This window comes from Alternaria atra (assembly GCF_907166805.1).
Source record: "Alternaria atra isolate CS162 genome assembly, contig: 24, whole genome shotgun sequence".
NCBI classification, from domain to species: domain Eukaryota; kingdom Fungi; phylum Ascomycota; class Dothideomycetes; order Pleosporales; family Pleosporaceae; genus Alternaria; species Alternaria atra.
The window spans coordinates 315,138-339,701 of NW_025091322.1; the positions used below are offsets into that span (position 1 = coordinate 315,138).

Below are 24,564 nucleotides of genomic sequence, written 5' to 3' on the forward strand. Positions count from 1 at the left end.
TGGGATGAACGAAGAATTGCTTGCAGAACCGGAAACTGCAAGTGCACACAACTCTAACACAGAGCGCACTCTTCTTGATTGGTGTAACCTTGACGCGATACGGGGTTTAGCATGAGTACTTACGCATTAGCCTGCTTAGGATGTAGGGAAGTTCTGCTTACTATAAAACCCACCTTCCAATCTAGGCACTACTTACTTCTAATCCTACTTCTAATCTAGGCACTACTTGGATGCTTACTTGTAAGGTTAGAGTTACATTGAGTATCTTACCTGACCGTTATAGCCAAAGGGGATGAGCTTGTTCCATTTGCACCATTTGCACCACTAACAACATGCATTGACACCCGAGTAAATCCCCTCTTGCATACTTCCATCAAAAGGGATAAGGTTGTAGCGTGCCTCTCTTTGCCCCCAAATCCGCAGGATTGTGCAGTGGACTACGACGAATCGAACCGTATGCTTGAATTCTTAGTGCGGCTCTTGCTTCCTGCTATGCGGGCGCCGATGTCGTCGTTGATGAGGTTTTGGTGAGGCAGGCCCGTGCAAGCAGCCAACGCTGCTATCACCACTACATCACATCAAATACCCTATCAGAGACTAGGGGAACGCCGGCAGTAAATCGTAAAAAGCAAACCGTAAGGATCGATTCATTATGCAGCGAGTTGGGGACGAGCAGGAAGAAAGGATTCAAGAGACGGAGAGAGAAAGAGAGAGAGAGAGAGGGGAGCGGGGGGCAGATAAGAAAAGCGCAGTGTACCGCTACTATCTACTTACTACTCGCTACTAGTTCTCTACGAGCAATGGACTACTTTAAACCTATTTTTATCCATGTCCCAAGGTGCTGCATCCTGGTTTGCTACGATGTCCAATCACTACATGTTTTTGGTACTCTCAATGCCGTTGACAAAGAGCACGCTGCTCCTCGCTAGTCACATCCGCTTGTCAAGCATGGCCTGGTAGAAGTTGTTGATGTCTCCGAGCGACTGAAAGGCGCAGCGAAATGTGACAGCCATGGTCTGGTATTTGAAGATTGCACAATATGGCAGGCAGATGAAGAGTTGAGACGAAGTAATGGAGATAGACTCACTCGATTACCTATTACCCATTTCACGCTTTATGATATGGAGCTTCCGGTTCTTCTAATGGTCCTTCGTGACTATTCAAGGAGTTGCATGTGGAGCGGTAAGGGGTAAATCACAGGGTGTGGTGGCCGCCGTTCAGACTACTATTCAGTAGACTCGAGGAATGGTTTGGTTTTAGATTCATGGGTAGACAAAGCAATCAAGGAAAAGATGTATTTGCTGATGAGGTAATCTGCAGTCCCATTTCAGTCTTATTGCGCTCAGTCTCAAGATCACTCAATATCCTTCGGCCATGGACCCGTTCATTACGACACGCCCCTGGCTCTTCGGGCACCACGTCTGCTGAGGACTGTGGGAGAGTAGATTGGTGATCTCATTGACAGTACCGAGCCATCCTCCTGACTCAGGTTCGATTTTCACTCTCCATATTCATCAGGATCTGCACGACGATGATGAGGTGGAGATTCTGCACAAGTCAATTTGCCAAGCCGGTGTCGTGGAGAGAAGGCTGGCTTCGCTGTTTGATCGCACATTTAAGGACTAGAGCTGGTGTCAGAGTTGACTAGCGGCGTGGCACGTAAGTATGCAACTTGGAGCTGCTAAGTGCATGGCCCGTGTGGTATAAGGTCATAGTAGTGGTTCATAGGATTGTTTTCTGTGGGATCTTAGCTAATGACCTTCATAAGGCTCGAAGCCAGTGTAGTACGTAATGCTTATGATCTCATTCCTACCATCATCTTCAGTCTTCAAACTCCTCACACATCGACCGTTGGACACTGAATATTGGTTTTCCTGGCCTACTTGGCTTGCGGGCACCTCTGCCTGTCTCACTGAACGTTCTGTTATCGACTGGCACGGCTCCACAATTATCACCAACTCCAACAGCGGTAGCCTCATCCTTGCCATTAGCAGCGCCAATATTAGCACCGGGAGAAAGCAAGGGCAAGTCTGGTCCGGGGATCTACGGTTAAGGATTATGTGCACATCCAGCAACACTCAGTTCCATAAAAACCACCAATTAGATTTAGTGAGGCATTTTAGTTACCTAGTAGTTGTTAGCAAAGAAACAGTGCTTCTCTGTCCTAGGTATGACAGACTCGACATTTAGCACGATGAATTCAGAGGTGTCATACGGGAGGACTAAGCCTAGTCTCCACTCGTTCCTTTCGTTCACACACAGTTGTTTCTGGCTGTACAGTCCGATGTCCCCTACTAGCAGTCACTTGAGATGCCCTATATCTCACTCTGCTCTATCTGTCGTCACTTTAGTTTGTGTAGGCAAAGCCAGAGCGGAGAGTGCCACCATACCATTCGCGGCCCACTCAGTAGGGACGTATATTGATCGATTTAGACGAAGTAAGCCCCAGACAGATCCAGCAAGAAGTCCGAGAGAAATGATGGCTACGAAGAGATACGAAGATTCCATGGACACCGTCCTCGTTCGAATATAACCAGGAATGAAGCAGGTGCAGCTGGTTTGACAATTAAGTGCGACGGTGGTAAACTAGAGCGTGGTACTAACTGATGATGATGTATATTTATAGCACTCAGGTTAAACTGACCATATACGCCATCAACATTGGCGAGGTGCAGTAGTGGGGGCCTGAAGCGATCAGAACCACTCTAGCTATGGGTTGTGTGTAAGATATAGGCGATGAAGTAACTATAAAGGGTAAATGCAGTAAACAGATGCCTCTGTTTGAGAGTCATTACTTCTGTTCAAGACAGTTACTAGTTGTAAAGAGCTTAGCAGAAACATAGGGTCGAAAATGACTTGGTCGACGACAAATTAAACACCTTCTACTTTCAGAAGGCAAGGGCGAGCAGTGAGATCGTTCGAAGTAATTTTGGCTGTAGGTCCGGCGGTGCTTCGAGCTAAATGAGTAATGACTCTTGATTATCTTCTGCTATCTCAGTGGTCGAAGCCGAGATTGGGCAACGGTCATGCCAAACACTACAGGGGCTGTGCATGCATAGATGCGGCGGAATAAGTGGTGAGACTTATTTTCGCTGACAGCACGCAAATCAATGTCACCGCAGACTTCTCAACAAGCAGGTTGACCTACAGATTCGATACTGTTTCCGTGCGGGATTTCCTGATTGGGTATCCACTCCGTAGATGAACTTGCTTGTCGAGAAATCTGACAACGTGTGTCAGCGAGAATATCATTCCATGTCGATTCATTTCGTCGATAGGGTAAAAGGACCAACGGCGCTTGCAGGCGCATTGCGCTATATGCTGTTACAGGGTTCTTAGCGATGCTACCCTCCCAAGGTAGACACCGCTTTACTCAAAAGGGCAAGTGGTGCAAAGATATGTGCATCAAAGCCAGCCATCACTAGTACACAAAAGCTTTAGCATAGCTACATGCATAGAGCAAGATGGTAGGTTACACCTCACCGCATACAGCATCATTCCACCTAATGAAATAAGCTCGGCCACCTATTTTCCGCCCACCCCTAGTTTCCGCCTACCTTACTACAACGCGTTGAGCGATTTTAAAGCTGTGTATCTCAACAACGTCTATATTTGCTACTGCGTACACATAGAAGCTAGAGTTGTAGCTGCTGCTAAAGCTGCTGTACGAGCTGCAGCTCTCTCATTAAATTTAAGTGCAGTACCATGTCTGTGCACCAAATGCGCGCCGTCATCAAATGCGCGCAAATCCTCACCAAAATACCACTTTTTTAGGTGTTTTAAAAGCAGTCTAGCTCTTTATCTACAAGCTATATTTAAAAACTTCTAATACTAAACTTATAGCGTTTAGTAAGCTCTATAACTTTATATAAAAAGTTTTTTAAAATAACGTCCGAGACGGGTGAGTGGCCGGAGTTTGCCAAGACCTCACCAAACTTCAACCCACCTTCAATTAAGTTGCGATGTCTCAACGTAGCAGCATGAAGAGAAGCTTAAATGAAGCTGCGATACAAAGCGCAGTCCAGGCTCTAAACCAAGACACGAGTCTTACTATTCCACGCGCTGCAGCAATCTTTGGCGCTCCTGAACGGACCTTACGGCGACAACGTAACGGAACAGTCTCCCAACGCGATTGCAAACCTAAATCAATGAAGCTTCTTCTATCTGAAGAGAAGGCGATTGTTCAGCATGTCCTTGAGCTAGATGCGCGAGGGTTTCCACCTAAGCTCGCTACTATCAGAGATATGGCTGATTCTTTGCTCGCTGAGCGGCATCGCGACCCTGTTGGCGAGAACTGGGCTAAGACATTCGTAAAGCGCCAGCCTGAGCTTAAAGTAAAGCTAAATCGGAAGTATGATTACAAGAGAGCTCTGTGCGAGGATCCTAAGGTTGTAGAAGGCTGGTTTCGCCTAGTACAGAATACAAAAGCCAAGTACGGCATCCAGGACGAAGACATGTACAACTTTGATGAGACTGGCTTCATGATGGGTGTTATATCGACTGGCGCGGTAGTCACCGCGGCGGGGCGTCGAGGAAGGCCGAAGAGCATTCAGCCAGGCAACCGGGAGCAGAGATGGGAACAATCAATTCAATCAATTTTGAGCCTCTAATTGTTCCTGATTGAAAAACTTCCGAGTTCGGATTGATACTGACTTGATTGATGAGGTTTTAAGGTTCGTCGCTTGATAATTGATTGATGATTTGATTGTTCTTGATGTGTAACTTCGAGCAATTTTGTATGCAGATCACTGGAGATCTGTCTCCCAATCGCATATATCGTAGATTGCAGCTAACTCGGACTCATTTAGAGTGTCTTGTATATCGTTAGATGGCTTGAAACCTGCCCTCCTCCAGCTCCGTACACATTGTATCGCGGCTAGTAGTTGAGATCCGATCTTCCGCCTCCGAGGCTCTAATAGATCGCCGAGCTCGCTAAAGAGGCGCTCACATTGGCAGCTACTCGCTGGTATTGTGAGCAGATCTATCGCGCAGAGTTGCCAACAAGCAAGTCAATCAATCAATTTGCTTGATAACGGACCTCTCTCTGGTATGTGCACAGTGTCACGGACCTCTATATGGTCCGTTATCAAGCAAATTGATTGATTGACTTGCTTGTTGGCAACTCTGATAACAGGTAGATGCCGCTCGTACTCGTCAATGATCATGCTCCGCATCGTCGTGTGGTGAGGAATATGAGGCCGGCTCTGGGGACGGAGATATTCGCATAGCTTGCGGAAATGCTCGCTCTCAAGCTTATGAAAGGGAATAGCATCAGACACTACCCAAGAAAGAAGAAGCCTCTTGAAGCGTTCAGGGTCGAATCTACTGTTCATCCAATTCATTACCTGCTGGTCTTTTGGGTCATCCGCATTTAGCTGTAATTGCTCGAACACTGTACGGCTGCGTTTCCTAGAGAGAGGCCCATTTTTTGATATCCAGTGGACATTGAGAAGATGTTTCTTGATATTGTCGACTCCGGCAATGATGTACTTAGTCGTGCGATAGGGCTTTTTCGAATGGCACTCGCGACAGAGCCAGTAGCGCTCCGAGCTCAGCCCTTGTTGAACATAGTAACCGTATTTCCAAAACCAAGCGCGCAACTTGTCGCTGGTTGGTGGACGTATATAGCCCGGTAGTCGCGCCCAGACGATATCTTGGTAGTGGTCATCATCTGCAAGAGAATGGGTGGACGCAGACGGCTCGAACCGGGCTTCTGTAGAGGTGGGTGGCCCGGACTGCACAGTACGGAAGTGGGTGTCGATAGAGGAGGCGTCGACGATATCTAAATCCATGACAATGTATGAGATGCTTGATAGATGTGCTAGCAGATGCGCCGGTTGACGCGTTGGTTGGTTGGTTGGTTGATTCCTACACGGTTTCAGCCGCGAAATGCAGCTATGCCCGGATGACAGGCATGGCAGACAGCCGACACGGTGCGGACGTAAATCTGCACCGCCCCACTTCACTCTCGAAAGAGCCATCTGTCCCCAGAGGCCTGGCGTTGTCTGGCTTATATCTACGACTATGTACATCTCGTCTCTAGAAGTGACGTGTTTGCCTGCGTTTGTGTTCCTCAAACTGTCTTCCTGTGTGTATGCCGTACTCGAAGCCTCGTGTGTGTAACGTTGTTTCAAGGCTCGTAGAGGCACGGTTGCCTCATGCTTTGCGACCGCAATACCTTCAGTCTCCCCCTAGCGTTCAGCTGTCGTGTGTGCTAGCTTGCCCTCGTGCCCCAGGGCCTGGAATGTGTTCCCTAATCTCCGATGTTCTTTAAGTGTTATGATGCCGTCCACTAGGTTCCTATGCGGCTGTGTGGTGTGGTGTGACCTGCCATCAGGCGCGGCGGCAGCAGCATTTCGTCGTAACGCGGCTCCACAAGGGCAATGCTCCGCTCGTGCGTGCCGTTAAGCCTACTGAGCAGGAGAGCTCTCGCGCGAATCTCCTCAGACCTTGTCGGGTGTGTCGAAGGGGCACCACTCCCTCAACACGTGGGGCGACAGTGGACGAGGCTGTCTGGTGATCTGTAAGTGTGTTGTGGCATCGGTGGTAGCATGCCAGAATGTCTGTGAAGTGATTCGTGCGAGAGGTGATGCTGTTCGGCCCAACGACTCGTCGATGCGGGACGTTGCAGACTTTGTCGGATGGTGATGGGCTAGCAAGGAAGCCCATCAGTGACTGTTGTGTTTGTTGTGATTATGATCCTCAAGGGATGTCTGGGCTCTGTCATCGCGTCTCGCGTCGCTGTGTTGTGGCTAGATGGCTGCCGCTGCATTTGGTGGGCGTGTCATGTTAAGTAGCTTGCTCGCAGATTTTGTCTGTCTGTGCCTGCCAGGGCCGCAACAGCGACTCTACAGGTGCCAAAACAACGCGGGGGGACGCGTGATGGCCTGTAGAGACCGTTGCGACCTCTGGCAGGTGTTTGTGATGCTTTTTGTGATGATAATTCCAAAAATTGAGTTCTCGCTGTTTGTCGTGTTTTCCGCCGGTTGACGCGTCGCGTCGTGTCGCGTCGTGTCGCATCCAAACGAAAGCCAAGACGTCCTCGGTTAGCGACGCAGCCAATAGCATGCGGCGCACTAGTCATCTCAACTTATTGTCAATCAACTAGGGGTAAAGTTGAGTTGAATTGCGATTGCTTACGTCAGCAGCAGTAGGCCAGTTGAATTGACATTGAAACAACATGTTGAAACAATGTTGCCAAGAGATTGATTGATTAGCAAGCCCGCGGCGGGCCTTGATTAGTACATTTTCATGTAGCATTTCCTCAGCCCCTTTGACAAGTTTTGAGAAGCTTTCTTGGGCGCCTGTTGGTGATCGTACGAAGGATTCTCTTACAAGCTTTGATTGTGATTCAAACTCGTACGAATTGCTTGGTGTTTTTGACTGCCAGGGCGTTTCTGGTAGAGGTGCTGGTGGTGGGGTGTGAAGTCGCACATCAAGGCGAGCAATAACCCTCTGCGCGTCGAGAGGGATTAGTCCCGCTGTCTCAAAGTCCTTCTTATAGTTTCTCGTACGTAAACACGTCGAAAAACGCGTCTTTAAAGGCTGGGAGGAAGCCTTCCTTATCGATATGGTAGATATGCCGGCGTGCTAAGCCTCTGTCGCAGGCCAAGCGCTGTCGGGAACTTGAACCTTATTACTAATAACGCCGTGCGATGACCTCCATATAAGCTGAGCTATGATGCTAGAACAATACAAGACATACACTCTCTCTCCTAATTATTCTGTCCACAATACCCGCACCCAACCGTGCGACAGTTATGAGCCCGGTCAACCTTCCCTCTGCAGCACTATCAGTCTATGCAGACATTACTATCTCTATTAACTGCTCATTGCAAACACGCTGCTGGTTGCGACCGTCAGCACGATCCCAACAGAAAGTGAGGGGTCGCATCCGCAACCCCGCATCCCCGCGATCGTCACCACACTTAAGGGTTGAACAACGACAACCACCTTGAGGAAAAGGAAGACAAGTATCAAGAAGCAACCAAATATATTTCCATGATGTCGACGAGGGAACATAATCTACTAATGCTCAATGCCCGCAGCGACTGGATCGATTGGTACAACTCTATTGAAGATCTCGCTAAGCGGAACGAAGTGTGGAAGTACTGCGATCCACTGGGCATTGAGAACCTCGTCTTCACATCGACGAAACCATCAGACTCAGCAAGTAAGGACACTATCCAGAAGTTCCAAAGCTTGCAAAGCATCTTCGACTCTGAGAAGAAGAAATATGACAAAGTATCTGACCGCATCGACTACACTGTCTGTCAAGAGTTCAAGCAACACTACCTTGGCAAACACGACGTGCGGAGCAAACTTGTCGCACTCTCAGATAGCATTCAGCCGAACGCGAAAGATCAAAGGCAAGACATTAGAACTGAGTTCGAGAAGCTTAGAAAGGGTCCAGGAAATACAAGCCTTGACAGATGGCTTGGTCGCTGGCCCGCACTCGTCAACAGTGCCAAAAGGTACACAATCGAAAACCTCAGCGAGCCGCAGATATGTGAAGCCTTCGTTGAAGCGTGCCGAGATATCAACTCACCATTCTACAACTACATGAAGTCAAAAGACGCGCAATCCGAAAGTCAGGCGTCTATTATCAACCAGACGGCAATGGCAATGAAGAGGATGTCTGATGCACTTATCACAGCGCTGAACACAATCAGCCCAGAACAAGCGAGCAGTGGTTCTACCATAATGAGCGATTCAGGTGATGCTGATTCTGACGATGCGGTCGACGAAGTCGATGCTCCAGCGGTACAAAGAGCACAGAACACGATTGACAAGACCCTCAGATCCTTTCGTAGGCTGAAGCCAACACTCTCTGACAACAGGATTACGATAAGCTTCTGCATCAAGCAATTCCGGAGCATGGCACCTCCGAGCGAGAAAACCGCCAGAGGTCGCGCAGCTCACGCTACGCTTCAGGGCAGAAAGCACGGTCGTGATCCGAAGACGTCAGACGAGGAGGATGGGCAGCCACGGCGGAAGCGAGAGGTGATTGGATCGAGTTCAGTCTCTGCGACCCAGCCGAGCTGTCTTCGAGACTGTGTTTGCGGACAAGCACACAAGTACGCCGATTGTTGGTACCTTAACCCTGCAAAGGCTCCAGCCAGATGGAGACCACAAGTTCATATACAATCAAAAGTAATCACGGCGATCTCAGGAAGCCATCGCCAGCGCGAAAGATAGAGAGAAGCTTTTCTCGCAGCAAGATTGCACTGCCTGATTTCTGGCCTAGTAACAACGCAGATGATCAATCTGAGAAGGCGGCAAGCCAAGCCGGTTCTGCCACAGTGACAGGCACGAGGCAGACTAGGCCTAGGGCTTCTTTCGCAACTTCTAGATATGCGTTAAGTATCACACGAAAAACCGAGAATGATAGCTACTTTCGTCTCGACAACTGCGCGGATACTCACGTTTGCAACGACAAGTCGCGCTTTATCCACTACAAGCCAATACACGACGAAATTATCCGTTTTGGCGACACTAATACACGCATCGAAGGCGGTGGAAATATCAGCGTCAACGTTACAACACCTACAGGTCACGGCCTCGTGCAACTAGAGGACGTAGCATACGTACCTGGCTTCCATTGGAACCTTATAAGCACTCATTCGCTAGAGAAGCAAGGTCTGTTTTTTCAACACACGAACATGTTGGATGGAGTTTTCAGATGGCTCAAAAGCCTTCCAAGTCAAGAAGCATGGCGCTTTCCGAGTTGTCGAGCCATACGTTGGCCAGACTCATCAAAGCTTGAGACCGGCATACAAAGCAGCGCATGCTTCTGCTACAAAGAAGACGTCCCAAGATGCAAAGACTTCCATAGCCTCCATGGACGTATGGCACTTGAGACTAGGACACATTCGTAAAGAAGCTCTTGAGCACGTGCCCATAGCAGTAAGGGGGGTGGCGCTCAGCACACACAGCTTCCAGCGGAACGCAGACCTCTGCCAAACATGCGAGCTTACACAGGCTTATCAACAAGTCTCGAGAGTTCCGATGTGGAGAGGAACCTACCCGTTCGAGAAGGTTCATATGGACCTCATTGATATGGAAGAAGCATTCAATGCCGACTCATGGGTCGTTCACTTCTATTGCGACTACTCAGCGTATTACATATCATTCAACGTTACAAACAAAACCTAAGATGAACTTGTTTCAGTGACTAAAGAATTCCTAGCAATCACAAACAGCAACTGGGGATTCACAACACGATACATTCGATCAGATGGGGAGAAGGGCCTAGGAAATGAGTGGAAAGAGCTAATCGCCGCGAAAGGCATCACTTTTACACCGTCTCCACCTGATATTCCAGACCAGAACGGTCTCGCCGAACGTTCTGGGGGGGTGATCATGGCCACGGCGCGAAAACTCCGCATACAGAGCAGATTACCTCACAAACTCTGGCCACACATAGTTGCACATGCTACACGTCTTCTCAATCGGATTCCAGTGCAGCGCAAGGACTGGAAGACACCGTTCGAGATGGTGCACGCACGACAGCCTGATCTCTCACACATCAGAATTGTCGGATCACGAGCTTACGTCCTTATCAAAAACCGAAGAGACCGCCCAGCCAGAGCAAAGCTCCAAGAAAGAGCACTCATGGGATGGCTTGTCGGAATGGAAGCAACGAACATCTACAAGGTCTGGATACCACAATCTAACCGCGTTATCACATCACGAGACGTAAGGATAGATGAGAAAGTCCTATACGACCCACGACAATCCATAGCTCCTCTTGAACGTGATCAGTCACTATCTACTGTACTCAATGACATCGACATGAACGAGTCAGATGAGGAAGCGCTTCTTAATGGAAGTGATGCTGTTGAGCTAGTAGAAGCGTCAGCTGAATCGCAAAATCAAGAGATATTGCCTACAGGATCAAGAGAAGTAGCATCTCTACGGGAGACGTCCACACAAGATATATCGAGAGGCGCATCTGTACGATGGCCCTACCCCACTCCAGTATCTTTCGGATCAGCTCCACGCCAAACAAGCATTACACAAGAATTACCTAGAACAGGGAGAGACACTAATACTGACGCAACTGCTCTCCAAAACTTGCGCACCAGTACTGGAAGAAATATCCGACTGTCGCAAAGAGGGCAAGACGCCGTTGATTCCTCCCACACACATGCTACGCAACGATATACAGAAAAGAGAGCAAGACGCGAAGCTCATGCTCTTCGACTAGAGCGTGCTAGACTCGGTCAGCAAGTGGCTCACGCTTTTGCAACAGCACAGTCTATTCGCACACACCGGAAAGACCTATTGCCGCCACCAGACTTCTGGCACCAGCTAAAGCGACATCCTGAAGGCAAGGGATTCCGGCATGCTGCAGACGCTGAACTTGCATCGCTCGAAGAGAAGAAAACGTTTGAACTAGTGGACCATCCAGATGGCAAGCAAGTACTACCACTCAAATGGGTGTTCACATACAAGTTTGACGACGCTGGCTACCTCGTTCGTCACAAAGCGCGGATCTGCGTAAGAGGCGATCTACAACATCAGGTCACCGATGACATCTATGCAGCAACCGGCGCATATCGTAGCTTCCGTATCCTTATGGCTCTTGTCTGCGCATTTGGGCTTTTTTGTCATCAAATCGACTTTAAGAACGCCTTCATCAATGCAGACATGGACGAGGAAATATACACCACTTGTCCACCTGGGTACCGCCAGTCAGGGAAAGTCTGGAAGCTGCAAAAGGCGCTGTATGGCCTGCGTAAATCACCAAAACTCTGGTTCAACGAACTCGTTTCGTTCCTTAAGGGTCTGGGATTCAATCATTGCCCAGATGAACCATGTATCCTCATAAACAACCAAACAGGACTCATCCTGTTTCTCTATGTGGATGATATGCTTGTCATCGCACAACCGGAAAGTATCCACTCCATCAAAGACTTTAAGCTAAAACTGAACAGCAGATACGGGATCAAGGATTTGAGCGAGGCAATCTCCTTCCTCAACATCAGCATCCTCCGCAACACCAGAGAAAAGAAGCTCTGGATCAGCCAACACGGGTACATTGAGAAGATCTGTACCAAGTTCGGCATAGACGACTCTGGAAGAACGGCTACAACGCCTCTCCTCTCGTCATATCGTCCTCAACAATACGAAGGGCAAGCAACACTTCAACAGATCACAGAGATGCAAGAAAAGGTAGGCTCGATCCTGTACGCAGCAGTAGTATCACGACCCGATGTGTCTTTTGCAGCCAGCCAGTTAAGTCAGTTCACTATGAACCCTTCACCAGAGCACCTGCGTTACGCGAACCGAGTTCTCGCATATCTCCAGGCCACGAAGTACTATGCCATCGAGTTCTTGGGCTCAGTGGAAAATACCACTGAAGTAGAGACACGCGGTGAAGAGGTACTTCAGCTGTCAAGCGACGCGTCGTTCGCGGATGATCCAGAGACTCGAAGATCCACGCAGGGCTATCTCATGAAGCTGTTCAAGGGACCGATTATGTGGCAGTCGTCTAAACAGAAGACTGTAACCACGTCAACAACTGAAGCTGAGCTACTCTCGCTGTCACACACAGCGAAGGAGACAATAGGTCTGTACCGGCTGTTCAAGCAGATACAGTTCGATCCCGAGCACCAACCTCGCATACTCTGTGATAACCAGCAGACGACAGGCCTGATCCAGAAGGACAGACCACAAACGTCATCAAAGCTAAAGCACGTTGACATCCATAGCCTATGGCTGAGACAGGTCTACAGAGACGGCAAAGTCACAGTTCAATGGGTTCCAACGACTGAAATGCCTTCGGATGGCTTCACCAAACCACTCTCAGCAGAAAAGCACTCTCAATTCGTACGTCATTTAGGCCTGGTTGATATCTCATCGCGGATTGATCCAGTGCATCGACACGAAGAGGCAAACTCTGATGACAGTCAGACCTCATCTGAGACTGAGTGAGATCTGAGGGGGTGTGTCGCAGGCCAAGCGCTGTCGGGAACATGAACCTTATTACTAATAACGCCGTGCGATGACCTCCATATAAGCTGAGCTATGATGCTAGAACAATACAAGACATACACTCTCTCTCCTAATTATTCTGTCCACAATACCCGCACCCAACCGTGCGACAGCCTCGTACGCGTTGAGAGTACTTGAGTTTCAAGGGCGAAAAGCAGACTAGGTCAAGTGGTTGGAGTATATGCGATGAATGAGCTGGCATACACAGTGTAAGGATCTCTCGTACGAGGCAGTAATCCTTAAATTCCTGGTTAAGGTGGCGCCTGGGGGGCACACACGCTGCCCTATTCTGCGCTTTTCGTCTCCTCTGCGCAGGAGTCATAGAAGACCACTTTTCCTCGGCCCCCTCTCCAATCCCCGAAGGCACGCTGCTAACGGATATAGGCGTTTGTGTTATGGTGGCGTGAGGTAAACACTGTGGTGGACTATGGAATTCAATTGCGTCATAAGCACCCGTAAGTAGGAGAGCATCAAGAGCCTTCTGTAAAAAAAATGGCAAGTTAGTCATTGTCCATCAGGCTGAACGCAAGGCTGAGGGGGCAAACTACTCTATGTACACAGTCTAGTACATACAACACTTCGCGTTGTGTCTGGGCTAACTTCGACATGCGGGAATTGACACAAGGCCATTCCTATGAGACACTGATGACGCTGCTGCAGCGATTAGAAGCAAGTAAATTCCATGGCGACGTGGGAACGCTAGTCGATGGCTTTGCGTGCAGGACAGATCTTCATAGCCTTAGCAATACTCAGTACCCAGCATTAATAAAATACCTTCTAGCGGACTTTATACCTCAGATATTGGGCTGTATTAGATGCGGCGAGGTCAAACATTCATCGTGAATAGCGCTGAGTTTAGGGCAGTTGAAAGTCCCCACGGAAGTCTTGGCACTCAGATTGAGCATGCCGCGAGGTTATCGTTACTGATAAATATGAACCATCAAGCCTTGGCGTATAAAGACATGGTCTGGTCAGGACCTAGGCTTCGTGGGGGTTCCTTTAGTCACGATTGATCATGACAACTTAGAATCTAAACCGCCTCTCAAACGAACATGTAGTGATTGGTATTACAGTAGATGCGCATGATCACTTCCGCTGCAATGACCACAACGCAAAATAGACATCCTGGCTGGATGTGCAATCGGTAGGCCACTGATCGTTGACCAGCGCGATGGAATAGATGCTGACAACTGCTTAGATTGAGCAATGTCATTCATAGACAGGTTGATGAAAGAGAATGAATCCCTCTAAAGCTGCCATGCTCTTCGACAGGCTCAGCGAAACTTGGCACTCCCGGATCAGAGTCGTCCTGCACGCCCTCAGGGAGCATCGCAATATCATGGATAGAAGATGTACGTGACAAGAAACCGCCATCCCTGATTTTGTTTCACAATACCCAAATAATGTCGAAATGGATCAGTTTTTCAAACTACGGAGCCTTTCCTCTGTTCCACCAGACCGTCATGGCATCGAAGCTGTCACCGACGTCTGCTATGAACATAGACTTACCGAGATCGTTGCACTGCTACGAACCGATGACCAGGGCGGACAGGCGTAGGTATCTCAGCTTAGCTAGACTTAAATTGGTACAAGATAAAGAGAAATTGTGTAAGCATAGCGATGTATATCATTGGTCCAGGTTAGCGTGACGCACAGGCCTGCAAGGTTCCATATGTAAGGCAAGCCACCCGCCCCTGGTGAGGCTAAAAACCCAATACGGAATGGTACCATGTGTTTATTGCGTGCAAGAGCAGGGATGACCAATATCCAAAGGAGGCTAGCGAGCTACGAATTTTTTTACCACCTATGGACGAGTCCTTGTCCATACGTAAGATTTCTCACCTTGTACGTACTGCAACATTAAGTACGCATATTGCCGTCCGACGAATGTCGCCTCGCTCTGCGAAGCGGATCATAGTTTTAGGGCTGACCTAATCTTCGCACCGACTGGCACATGAGCTCGAGAGAAGGTTGACCGTTGCGTATGAGCGCTACTTACCTGAACTCTAGAACACATGTTGATTATTACATAGTTTTGTAGATGTTCTGCATTCAGATGGTCGCTATGATCTTGGGCATGACGATGATAGAAACAGATTGCGGAATGAACGATTTACACTCTCAAATATGAGAACGTTTTGATCTATCCGAATAGCTTTCTTCTTCACCGGTTTAGTCTCAAGCTCAGGCTCATGTAGGTAGGTGGGGAGGTGAGAGTGAAGCTGCGACTCACTTCCTGCCCTTGTTGTTAGGCTTCCCCTCCGTGCTCATCAGTGCTCTCAAGAATATCGACATTCATTCATAATATTCATTTTTATGAATGCATATTATATTCATTGCAATGAATATTAGCTTAATGAATGAATATCGATATTCGAATATTTGAATATTTCACGTGACATTTTAGTGTGAAAATCTAAGAATTTTGCTCGCGATCTCGTTCAGAGGATGCCACCTTACTGTTGACAGGTCTAGAAAATATGGTGATATCTGACTAGGAGAGACCGAAGTTCTAGACCTTCGGTGAGACCGAGAATATCGGATTGACCGTCGGCCAGACCGAAGAGCTGAAGTCAGTGTGGTTTTCAACCTTGTCAATCCTTATCAATCGATATTGACGATTGACTTGAATTGACCTGGAATTGACATAGAATTGATCAATCCTCTTGGCACTTTCGCCATTGAGGCCAGAGTTGCTAACAATCAATCCGATCGGCGCATTGATTCGCATATATATCCTATTTGAGCGTGCAAGGTGTAGATAATGGTCTGTGATGCGGTGCACAGCTCTTTGCCTGTTTCGTTCGCGAATCGATCCGCCGATCGGATTGATTGTTAGCAACTTTGAGGTGGACATTCAAGATCGTGATGTGGAAGTACGTGAACCAGATGCATTTGATGCATGGGATCGTAACCAGCACGTCTTAAACGAGATCAAAGATGAACTAGAACATTTTATCAATGATACACCAATTAACCTTCCAAAGGGCACTACTGCGCTCAACTGGTGGTTGATTCCAGCCAATCAATTGGCCTATCCTTGCCTTTATCGTATGGCAGTAGACATCCTCTCAATTCCGCCTAAGTCAGCTGAACCGGAGCGTATCTTTTCAGGGGCACGCCGTACAATCTCATGGGAGCGCTATTGCCTGGGCGCTGAGAATATTGAGGGAGGAGAGTGCTTGAAGTCGTGGCTGAAAAGTGGGCTTGTAGATAGTTGGCGGGCAGAGCTTCTTCAGCAGGAACTACGGCAGGAACTACAGCAGGAAGGAGGGCAGGAAGGTGGTGAGGATATCGAGATGGAAGGCGCTGAGATAGAGTAGGGCAAAGCTTTCGCACACCTCAACACCATGCCAAGATACTGCCAAGAACGATATTCGAATATTATATTCATTCATTCATGATGGAGCACGGATGAATGAATATATTCATAAGCCTAAAAAAGTATGAATATATGCATTCATATATTCTTGAGAGCACTGAGACCGACTAATAGTGGTCCGATTGACCTCGTTCGCCCTGTCTGTGGGCACATTCACAGAGTCTTCCGACTTGTAACGGAAGGTCATAGCGTTTCCCTTGGAGTCATATACTTCCGAGAGAAGTCAGGAGAATGTTTTTGCGGCCGCTTTGTTTCCATCATTAGGGTCAACTACGCATGATTCTTGATCTCTGCCTAAAATGGACGTGATGTTCTGGCCGGTAATAACACGCCAGTGAATGTCGTCCGGGTTAGAAGCGTTGGTCCAACGCTCGATGCGGTCAAAACCCTTTTCGAATCGTGGTGAGTATCTTCTTATCATATATCCATCTCGGTTTGCTTCATCGAAAATTGGATTCCCGTTGGCATCGAGCGAAACGTCGCCCTACGGGCTTCGCTTAAAAACTGAGACCAAGTCATCTTGACCGGCGAATATGAACACGTCGGATTCTGCATCTGAACCGCCATTTGCGTATCGTGGAATGCCTTTGGCTGTCTTGCGGCTGATTTCGGCCAGTGAAAGCCTCCATCCCAATCCGAACGGACCATTCCCGGTACCAGAGCTGTACGCGAGACCTAATTGCGGGTGAAGACCAGATCTTTGCAGGACTAGTTCGGATAGAAATGGAGGCAGAGGCGGTGCCGGTGCACAAATTCACATCGAATTTCTCACCCATATCACGGATGGCGCCTCCTCCCTTTGGAAGTGACAGGGTCGGAGCTGAGGGAATTGAGGCATCGAAGGGTCTAGACTGCCCAGGAAACGATGGTTGACCCTGAATAGGGTCGTCAGCGGGCGGAGGCTGCTCTGATCTTGCATCGTGGTTGGGTGCGTTGGTTGTTGTTTGATTGCCGGCTGCTCACTCGCTTGTAATGCTCACTCGCTTGTAAAACACGTTAGGTGAGGACTATACGCACGACATGTTTTCGTCCAACTGGAAGGTGGAACGTAGTAGTAATTAATAATGAGGAAGCAGAATCTCCTGCAACGTCCTGAATGTTCGGCAACATGATTACATCTCCGCCAATGTCCTTTTTCTTGCAGAATATTTACGGACTAAGTCGAAAAGTGAAAATGACAGTTTTACCACCAAAACGTTCATATCATCTTTGTAGGGCCAAGTTACCCCAGAGTCTTCCGCTCTAACAGTACCCGTGGCCGGCAGTCGTTACACCATAGGACAATTTGGCACTTGGGATAGAGAACCACCCTCGCTGTTCATAACAGGCGTTCCGGAGACTGTTTAGAGCGGACCCAACATTACTCCAATCGCACCTCTGACCATTTCCGTAGTTACAGGCATAGGCAACTGCGCTTCCATACTGATACGAGATGACACCATTGTAATCAAGGCCACCGCCACAGCGCTGTTGGAGGCCGGCTTGGGCGTTTTGCCAATCGAAATCAGACACCCATCCGCCATCGCAGTGAGTGCCATAGTCCGATCGCTTGGTAAGGATGGTTGGCACACCGCTTGGAAGTTCGCTACTGTTGAAAGGCAGGTATTCCGCTTCTCCAATGTACTCCCAGTGGGTTGTGCCATCTGGGTTCAAGCTCCCCATGTGTAGGCCGTCTGGTGCTCCAGCAGGAAGAGCATCATAAAGGGGCTTTCTGTCGCCAGGCCCGCTAGTCGTCTGCGTAGCAAGAGCCCTTGTCGTGACCCCTATACTGCACAGGGCAAGGATGGCAACGAGCTTCATCTTAAGAGACTAACAGAAGTTTAGCACTTTGTCAAAAGCTTGAGATTGACAGAAGCATACCTGGCAGTGAGTGCGAACTTGAATGGATTGGAAGTTTAATTGTGTTTGCGTAGGTTGATTTGCGTAGGCTGATGTGTAGAGAAGAGAAGTTGTAAACCTCAATTTGAGCTTTGAAAAGGTTGACAAGATGGTGTTTCTGGACGAACTGTAGTACTAGTACTAAGTAGAATGCTGCAACAGTCTAAGGGATAGTTGAGAGTATTTGGCGCAGATTATAGAACTCTTATAAGCGTGGAGGGAACAAGAAGCTAGCTGACTTAGGCCGGCAGGCGTCTTTGCAAGACTCAAGGGTCATCCACTATCTACTACTATAACCTTAAAATTAGATTTTGAAACGGCTTTTAGAACGCTTTGGGCAAATCAACAGCTTACTAGTCTCTTTACTTGTCTAGGCTAGAAAAGTGTCTAAATAGCTACTAACTCCTTTGTAACAAGGCATTCTATCCCCTTAGCTCGGCTAATAGCTTACACATCCCATTATCCAAATCAAGAAAGTGTCTAAACGATTGCTAACTACTCTGCTACAAGAAGCTTTACTACATTAGCTCGGCTAATAGCTTACGCATCCCATTATCCAAATCAAGAAAGTGTCTAAACGATTGCTAACTACTCTGCTACAAGAAGCTTTACTACATTAGCTCGGCTAATAGCTTACGCATCCCATTATCCAAATCAAGAAAGTGTCTAAACGATTGCTAACTACTCTGCTACAAGAAGCTTTACTACATTAGCTTCGCTAATAGCTTACGTGCTCTCTTGCTTCTGAATTAAGAAAGTGTCCAAATAGCTATAGCGTGGTATAACCTGCCGTTAGCTTATTAGTCAAGTACAAAGATAAATGCGGTTGTGTATATATATCTATATTATCAGTTATTGTTGCACATCACAACACCTACTTCTCCACACCTTACCGCTACATTATCCAACATGAAGTCTTCTCTTTCTTTGTGCATGATTGCATCGATCCTAAGCTCAAAAGCTATGGCGGGTCCTACTCCAGGCCAGGACGGATTGTTTCGCCTCCCTCCTGGTTCCAAGGACGGCTTCTACCTTCACTCTGTGGACGCAAACGGCATCGCAAGCACCGAATATCTTGGGCTCGCCAACGTTACTAGCATATCCCCAGATCTTGCAAAGCCCGACACCTTGAGCAAGCGCGATAGCGAGGGCTCGCGCTGCCAAGGAAACTATGTCAACCCCGTGGATTGGGATGGTGCTGTCGACGGCTTACTGGGCTACTGCAATTTCGAAGAAAGCTTCTCAAAAGCTATCTCTTATCAGAGTGGGAACGCTGTAGCATATGGCTGCAGTTATGGAGGCCTGGAGACGTGTCGAACCTGGGAGGTTAACCCGATGATCACTGCTCTGAAGCGTGATTGTGGTAATCAACAGCAGGGCTTCTACACTAAGCCAAGCTGGAAGGTCTCCTACGGTGTGACAAGTGTTGGGAACAGCTATTGCTAAACTTGGCTTTCTGCTTTTGGGTTTCGATCAAGTCGGTCCAAATGAGGGATTGTGTTTGTGGGCACTCTTAGCTGTCGACCTCCATCAAAGACTATTAGGTTTACTTACACAATTTTCACAAAAGCTTATACTGCCTACATAGTTCTCAATACTCACTACATGGTAATCATCCGGGTCGTCTCCACTACTTCGTTTTACTGCGATGGACGTCGTGAAGCCCCCTGGTTTGAGTATCCCGTGACATCGATCATACGTCTTTTTCCTCTGTATTGGAGGTGCTCTTGGCCTGTACGTTGTAGTGTTCCATTTTGGCGGGCAGAAGCTCAAAGTGTACCTTTTATTCGAACTGTAGATCAGCTTTGCGACAGCTGGCATTTCATCCTGCTGCTAGATTTCGAGAGAAAGTGGTCATGGTTTAGATGCATGAAGCGCGTAACCCAGGTCTCGGAGAGGCGTGTTTGAGCGATCGCAGAAGCCTGATTTTGTGTCATAGCTCTCGTGGGTTGTAGGCTTCGCTTTGTTATATCTTCACTATAGACTACAAGCTCCAGCTCCTGCGGTAGACTAAGAGCGCGTCGATTGATTATCTCATTCTGAGAGGCCTGACAGTGTTGGTGTCTTCGCGACATTATACCGGTACAATAGAGTAGGGTAACATAGCTGCACTCCTCCCCACAACACGTCTTGTGGTTACAGCATCACTTGTGTTATCCAATACTTTCATGCTGTGAAACTGCAGGCACTCAACAGCTCTGCAATGGTGCCTAAGGTACCTAAATTTGCGGATTCAACAGTCCGTGCTGGGAAAGAAAAGACGCACGTGTTGGACTTCGTGGCTAGGGGTTGTTGCCCTGTTACCGCATTAGCTGTGGTCTATGCATGCCGTTGTCTGTGCTACGGAAGCCTGTTGGGGCCGTCCAAATCATTCGCAACATACGTCTTTTATGTGCGTTGAGAACCACCTGAAGGACCTGGCGATGAGAGAATTTAATCCGTGCTGCCCTGGTTTCTGGCGACAAGGCCCGTTTAAGTCCAGAGCGCGTGCCTCACTGTTGCCGGAGCGCCATCTCTACGGCTGACCAAGCAATATGAGCAGCAAAGGGTGTTGTTCTGATCGTTAAGGCCCTGTAGGCCACCCAGGAGAGCAAATCGAGCTCTATCTCGCGTCAGCGCCAGAGCGTCATTTCGAGACGCTATATTGGCGATCAGAGGAGTCGTAGAGCGGGCACAGCAAATTACCCTTGACAACAGCAAGTACTACGCGGTTGCTAATTTACCTATCCCAATTCTTCCAGTACTTGCTTTCAGCTCGTACAGTGGCGGTCATAGAGATTGAGTGGCACAGAGGAACACACGTAATTGTCAATCATCCAGCCAGCCAGCTGACGAGGGTTCGGCTGGCTTGGCTGGGTGTTTTGGGAGGCGTACGGCTGGATGGATTGGCTTGATTGGCTGTAGAGGCCCTGGCTGGCTGGCTTGGCTGGGTCGACTTGATGACTAATTAGGAAATTTGTATAGAAAACTTGGTGTTGAGTTTTAGTCGTCGTCCCATGTATCGATCCCGTACAAAGCGTCCATCTGCTCGTCAATTATTGCTGCCTTTGGAACCACCTTCTGACGCACTCAATTACTGCCGAAAACTGAGGTTGTATACGGCGACGACGATCCTCTAAGTGGTCACCCAGTTCACTGAACATGCGCTCACACTCATAGCTCTACGCTGTGATAGAGAGTACGTCAAGTGTGAGCTTGCTGAGGTTAAGGTAGCGATGGTGCAGCTCCAACTAGTAATTGATAGGGTTGTTGGCGTGATTACTACCCTTCTCCGCGGGCGGCTCGCAGCGTTTCCATTGCTCGTACTCGTCGTCCTCTCCATTGTTATATGTAGCTCCGCCTGGGTCGATAAGGCTATCAATTGCGTCGTCAATGTTATTAGAGACTACCTTTGTGCGTGTGCGCAGCCTCGGTAAGCTGTTATATTGCGCTTACAAAGCTTGAAAATTGCTGTTATTTAACTCCAGCCACTCAGGCTTCTCCGCCCATGCTAAATTGTAGTAGCATTTGTAGTGCGGATGGAGTATTGTAGCGGCGTAGTTGGCGGACGATAGGTCGAACTTGTTGTAGTGATCGAGAGCCTTGAGTATAGCTGCTCGGAGGTTGATTGCGAGGTGGTTTTCGGGGGTTTCGTCGTGCTCATCGTGTACGAGTCGTCGTAGTTTTGAAGTCGATTCTTGTACACGCCGAGTAAGTATTCAAACACTGGGATAATCTCAGCAACTGCTCGAAAGCCACCTTTCTCACCGCGTCCTTCAATGCGTTTTGTACAGTCTTTTAGCGGCCTGAGGACGTCTATATACTGGGTAACAACCGCCCAGTCGACAGCCGTAAGGCCATCTGATCTTATCCAAGTTAGAGCTTCAGGCAGCGTGTTGCCCTAGCTTAAGGCGTAGGCGTCTTCATTTCTATTGCGCTGAATGTGGCTGTTAGCGTAAGCGTTAACAGCTGATTGCAACTCAACGGCGCGCTTAAAGCATGAATAATACGTATTCCAGCGTGTGACAATAGGCTTAACCGGCTCTAGTATTTTGCGCTCTTCGACAGGCAGCTCGCGGTGGGTCATGCGCTGAAAACTCTCAAAAAGCAGGTACTGTTAGGGTGTTTTGATGTAGGTGATGATACTTGGAAGTACGCCTGATAGGCCATCACGCCTCCACTCACTGTTTTGATCTGACCTCATTTCGGCGACTTAGTCAGCTCAGCGTCAGAACCTCGGTGATGGACAGTTGAATCAATCATCCGATTTACTCAGCTCTCATCAGTAAAGCTGTCGCACTGTAATATACGGAGATGTGTGTACTTGCAGAACAGATACAATGTGTATGTCGAGTGAATGTTGTGTGAATGTTGTGTGAATATTGTGTATTAGCCTGAGATGGTCACCCTAGCCGTAGCTTATGTACAGGCGCCAGCAGCAAGAGAACTAACGCCGCTAATAGTGACACTTGATCGAGACAGCGCCTGGCCTGCTGCACAAGCCTTCCGGCGTAGAATAGACCAAGACCAAGCCAGAGAAGACCGTTCTCATCACTAGCTGCAGGATGCAATGAGACTTCTAAAAGGTATGGCCTTTGTTATCGCAAATATCCACTGACCGCGGATTACTTGCTTGCCCATAAGTCCATGCGAAATCGATAACGCTCTCGTGCCTTAGGTTGTAGAGTGACCAGAATTGGAAATCGTTGGCTCGAAAGTCTGGTTTGATGCAAGTATTCTTATTCCTGCTTTCCATATCATAATGTACCGAATGGCTTCGTTTCCCAAAGTACAGCTTTGCGTGGTTACGCTGCTTGTTTCCATCTTGCATCTGATCGTCGGTGCTATCGAAGGTGCTCGGGACATCGTTCCAGAAGCCGACACCGTAATCACCGTCCGTTTCCATGAGTAGCCCATACCGGTACCATAAACCGTCAGATTGCTTCGTGAATTTTACAACAGCCCATTCGAAGTCACTTTTATGGGACACATCGTGCTTGAAGTAGACATGGTAGGACACCCGCCAAGAGTCATCGCCTGGACAGTACGCGACCTTGTAGTATGTAGGTATCTGTTGAAATGGTTCGCCGGGGATATTGGCGTATGGCCAATTTGGACCACGGTATGTTGAGTCAGCGCAACCACCAGCTTGGTTCTGGTTGATGCCGCAAAGAACAACAGAAATGTCTACGCCGTTTGTTTGATGACCCTGACCATCTTCGGCAGCGCCAGGGAGGCAGGATCCGCTTGCCATATGCCACATTCTGCATTAACATGTGAGAAGAATATGTTTTTGCGAACAGAAAAGAAAAACATACGGCGAGGCTGCCTCCGCGGCCTTGATGCCATTATTTCCAGTAAAAAAGTCTTCCGAGATGCCATTGTTGGCGTAGACAGTTGTCGCAATTAATGCAAAAATGAAGAGTGCCCCCATTATGCTGGACGAATATAGGACTACACAGCGGAATGACAATGCGGCAGTGTCAATAGGCCTGTCGATAGAAATGAGATCAGAGAAGTCGACCGATGCGTCGATGGGCGCAGATTCGCATTGACTTTTATAGCCCTTTGTTTGATCTCATGGCAAAATGAGAGAACTACTCAAGACTAAGCAAGTACAGTTTAGCGTCTATATCGTTCGTGAGTTGATCTATGACGCCATCAAGATTGCCAAACTCAGCAAGTGCAGATTACCAAGCGACTGTTGAGGGGCCACTGTGTAAGGGCAAGCAACCTTGTCTTTGCATATCAGCTCCAGATCCAGTCGCTAGTGAATACAGCTTTACCCTTACGCATAGCTGCAACACTGTATCATGCCAATCTGTCAGCAAGTGTACTTGAGCCCACTTTCCGCTGTCAGCAAGTGTACTTGAACCCACTTTCCAACGTCAGCAAGTGTACTTAAGCCCACTCTCCATACTTAGTTGAGCGCTAACCGTCAGCATGGTCCTCGGCTACGCATGCAAGAGCCGAACGCAGGGGCAAACGATATTGTTGGTCAGCAAATCATAGTATGCAGGCCAGACCCTTGCTGGCAGGTTAGCCTCAATAAGGTTTGCTGCCTATGAGGGTCAAGTCGCATTCGCAATGACTGCATACAAAGGGCATTTTAGAGATTGTGCAAGTCTGATGGAGAAGGGTGCTAATAATAATGCGGAGGGTGGGGGTACGGCAACGAGTTGCAGCCAGTGTCATATAAGGGTCGCCATGCGATCATGCAGGCCTGGGGTCAGATTGGTGCCTGGTAAGAAGATGGCGTAATGCGCAGATGATGCTGGTCAGGTGCACGTCTAACCCGTTCTGTGCGCGGCACATGCTACTTGGAG

General features: G+C 48.3%; 4 protein-coding genes across 4 annotated transcripts; 2 read left to right on the forward strand and 2 right to left on the reverse strand.

Moving 5' to 3' along the window:
• Positions 1 to 8,004: 8,004 nt before the first annotated feature.
• ALTATR162_LOCUS5023 (uncharacterized protein) lies at positions 8,005 to 9,198 on the forward strand (the record flags this gene model as incomplete). The annotated part of the gene is made up of 1 exon (XM_043312639.1): positions 8,005 to 9,198. The coding sequence occupies one exon, from the start codon at positions 8,005 to 8,007 to the stop codon at positions 9,196 to 9,198; it is 1,194 nt and encodes a 397-aa protein (XP_043168574.1).
• An 8,425-nt stretch (positions 9,199 to 17,623) lies between these two features.
• ALTATR162_LOCUS5024 (uncharacterized protein) lies at positions 17,624 to 18,181 on the reverse strand (the record flags this gene model as incomplete). Its single annotated transcript, XM_043312640.1, has 1 exon — positions 17,624 to 18,181. The coding sequence occupies one exon, from the start codon at positions 18,179 to 18,181 to the stop codon at positions 17,624 to 17,626; it is 558 nt and encodes a 185-aa protein (XP_043168575.1).
• Positions 18,182 to 19,168: 987 nt separating this feature from the next.
• ALTATR162_LOCUS5025 (uncharacterized protein) lies at positions 19,169 to 19,705 on the forward strand (the record flags this gene model as incomplete). The annotated part of the gene is made up of 1 exon (XM_043312641.1): positions 19,169 to 19,705. One exon carries the CDS (start codon positions 19,169 to 19,171, stop codon positions 19,703 to 19,705), a length of 537 nt encoding a protein of 178 aa, XP_043168576.1.
• A 3,112-nt stretch (positions 19,706 to 22,817) lies between these two features.
• On the reverse strand, positions 22,818 to 23,672 carry ALTATR162_LOCUS5026 (uncharacterized protein; the record flags this gene model as incomplete). Its single annotated transcript, XM_043312642.1, has 2 exons — positions 22,818 to 23,502; positions 23,557 to 23,672. The coding sequence occupies 2 exons, from the start codon at positions 23,670 to 23,672 to the stop codon at positions 22,818 to 22,820; spliced, it is 801 nt and encodes a 266-aa protein (XP_043168577.1).
• Between the last annotated feature and the right edge of the window lie 892 nt (positions 23,673 to 24,564).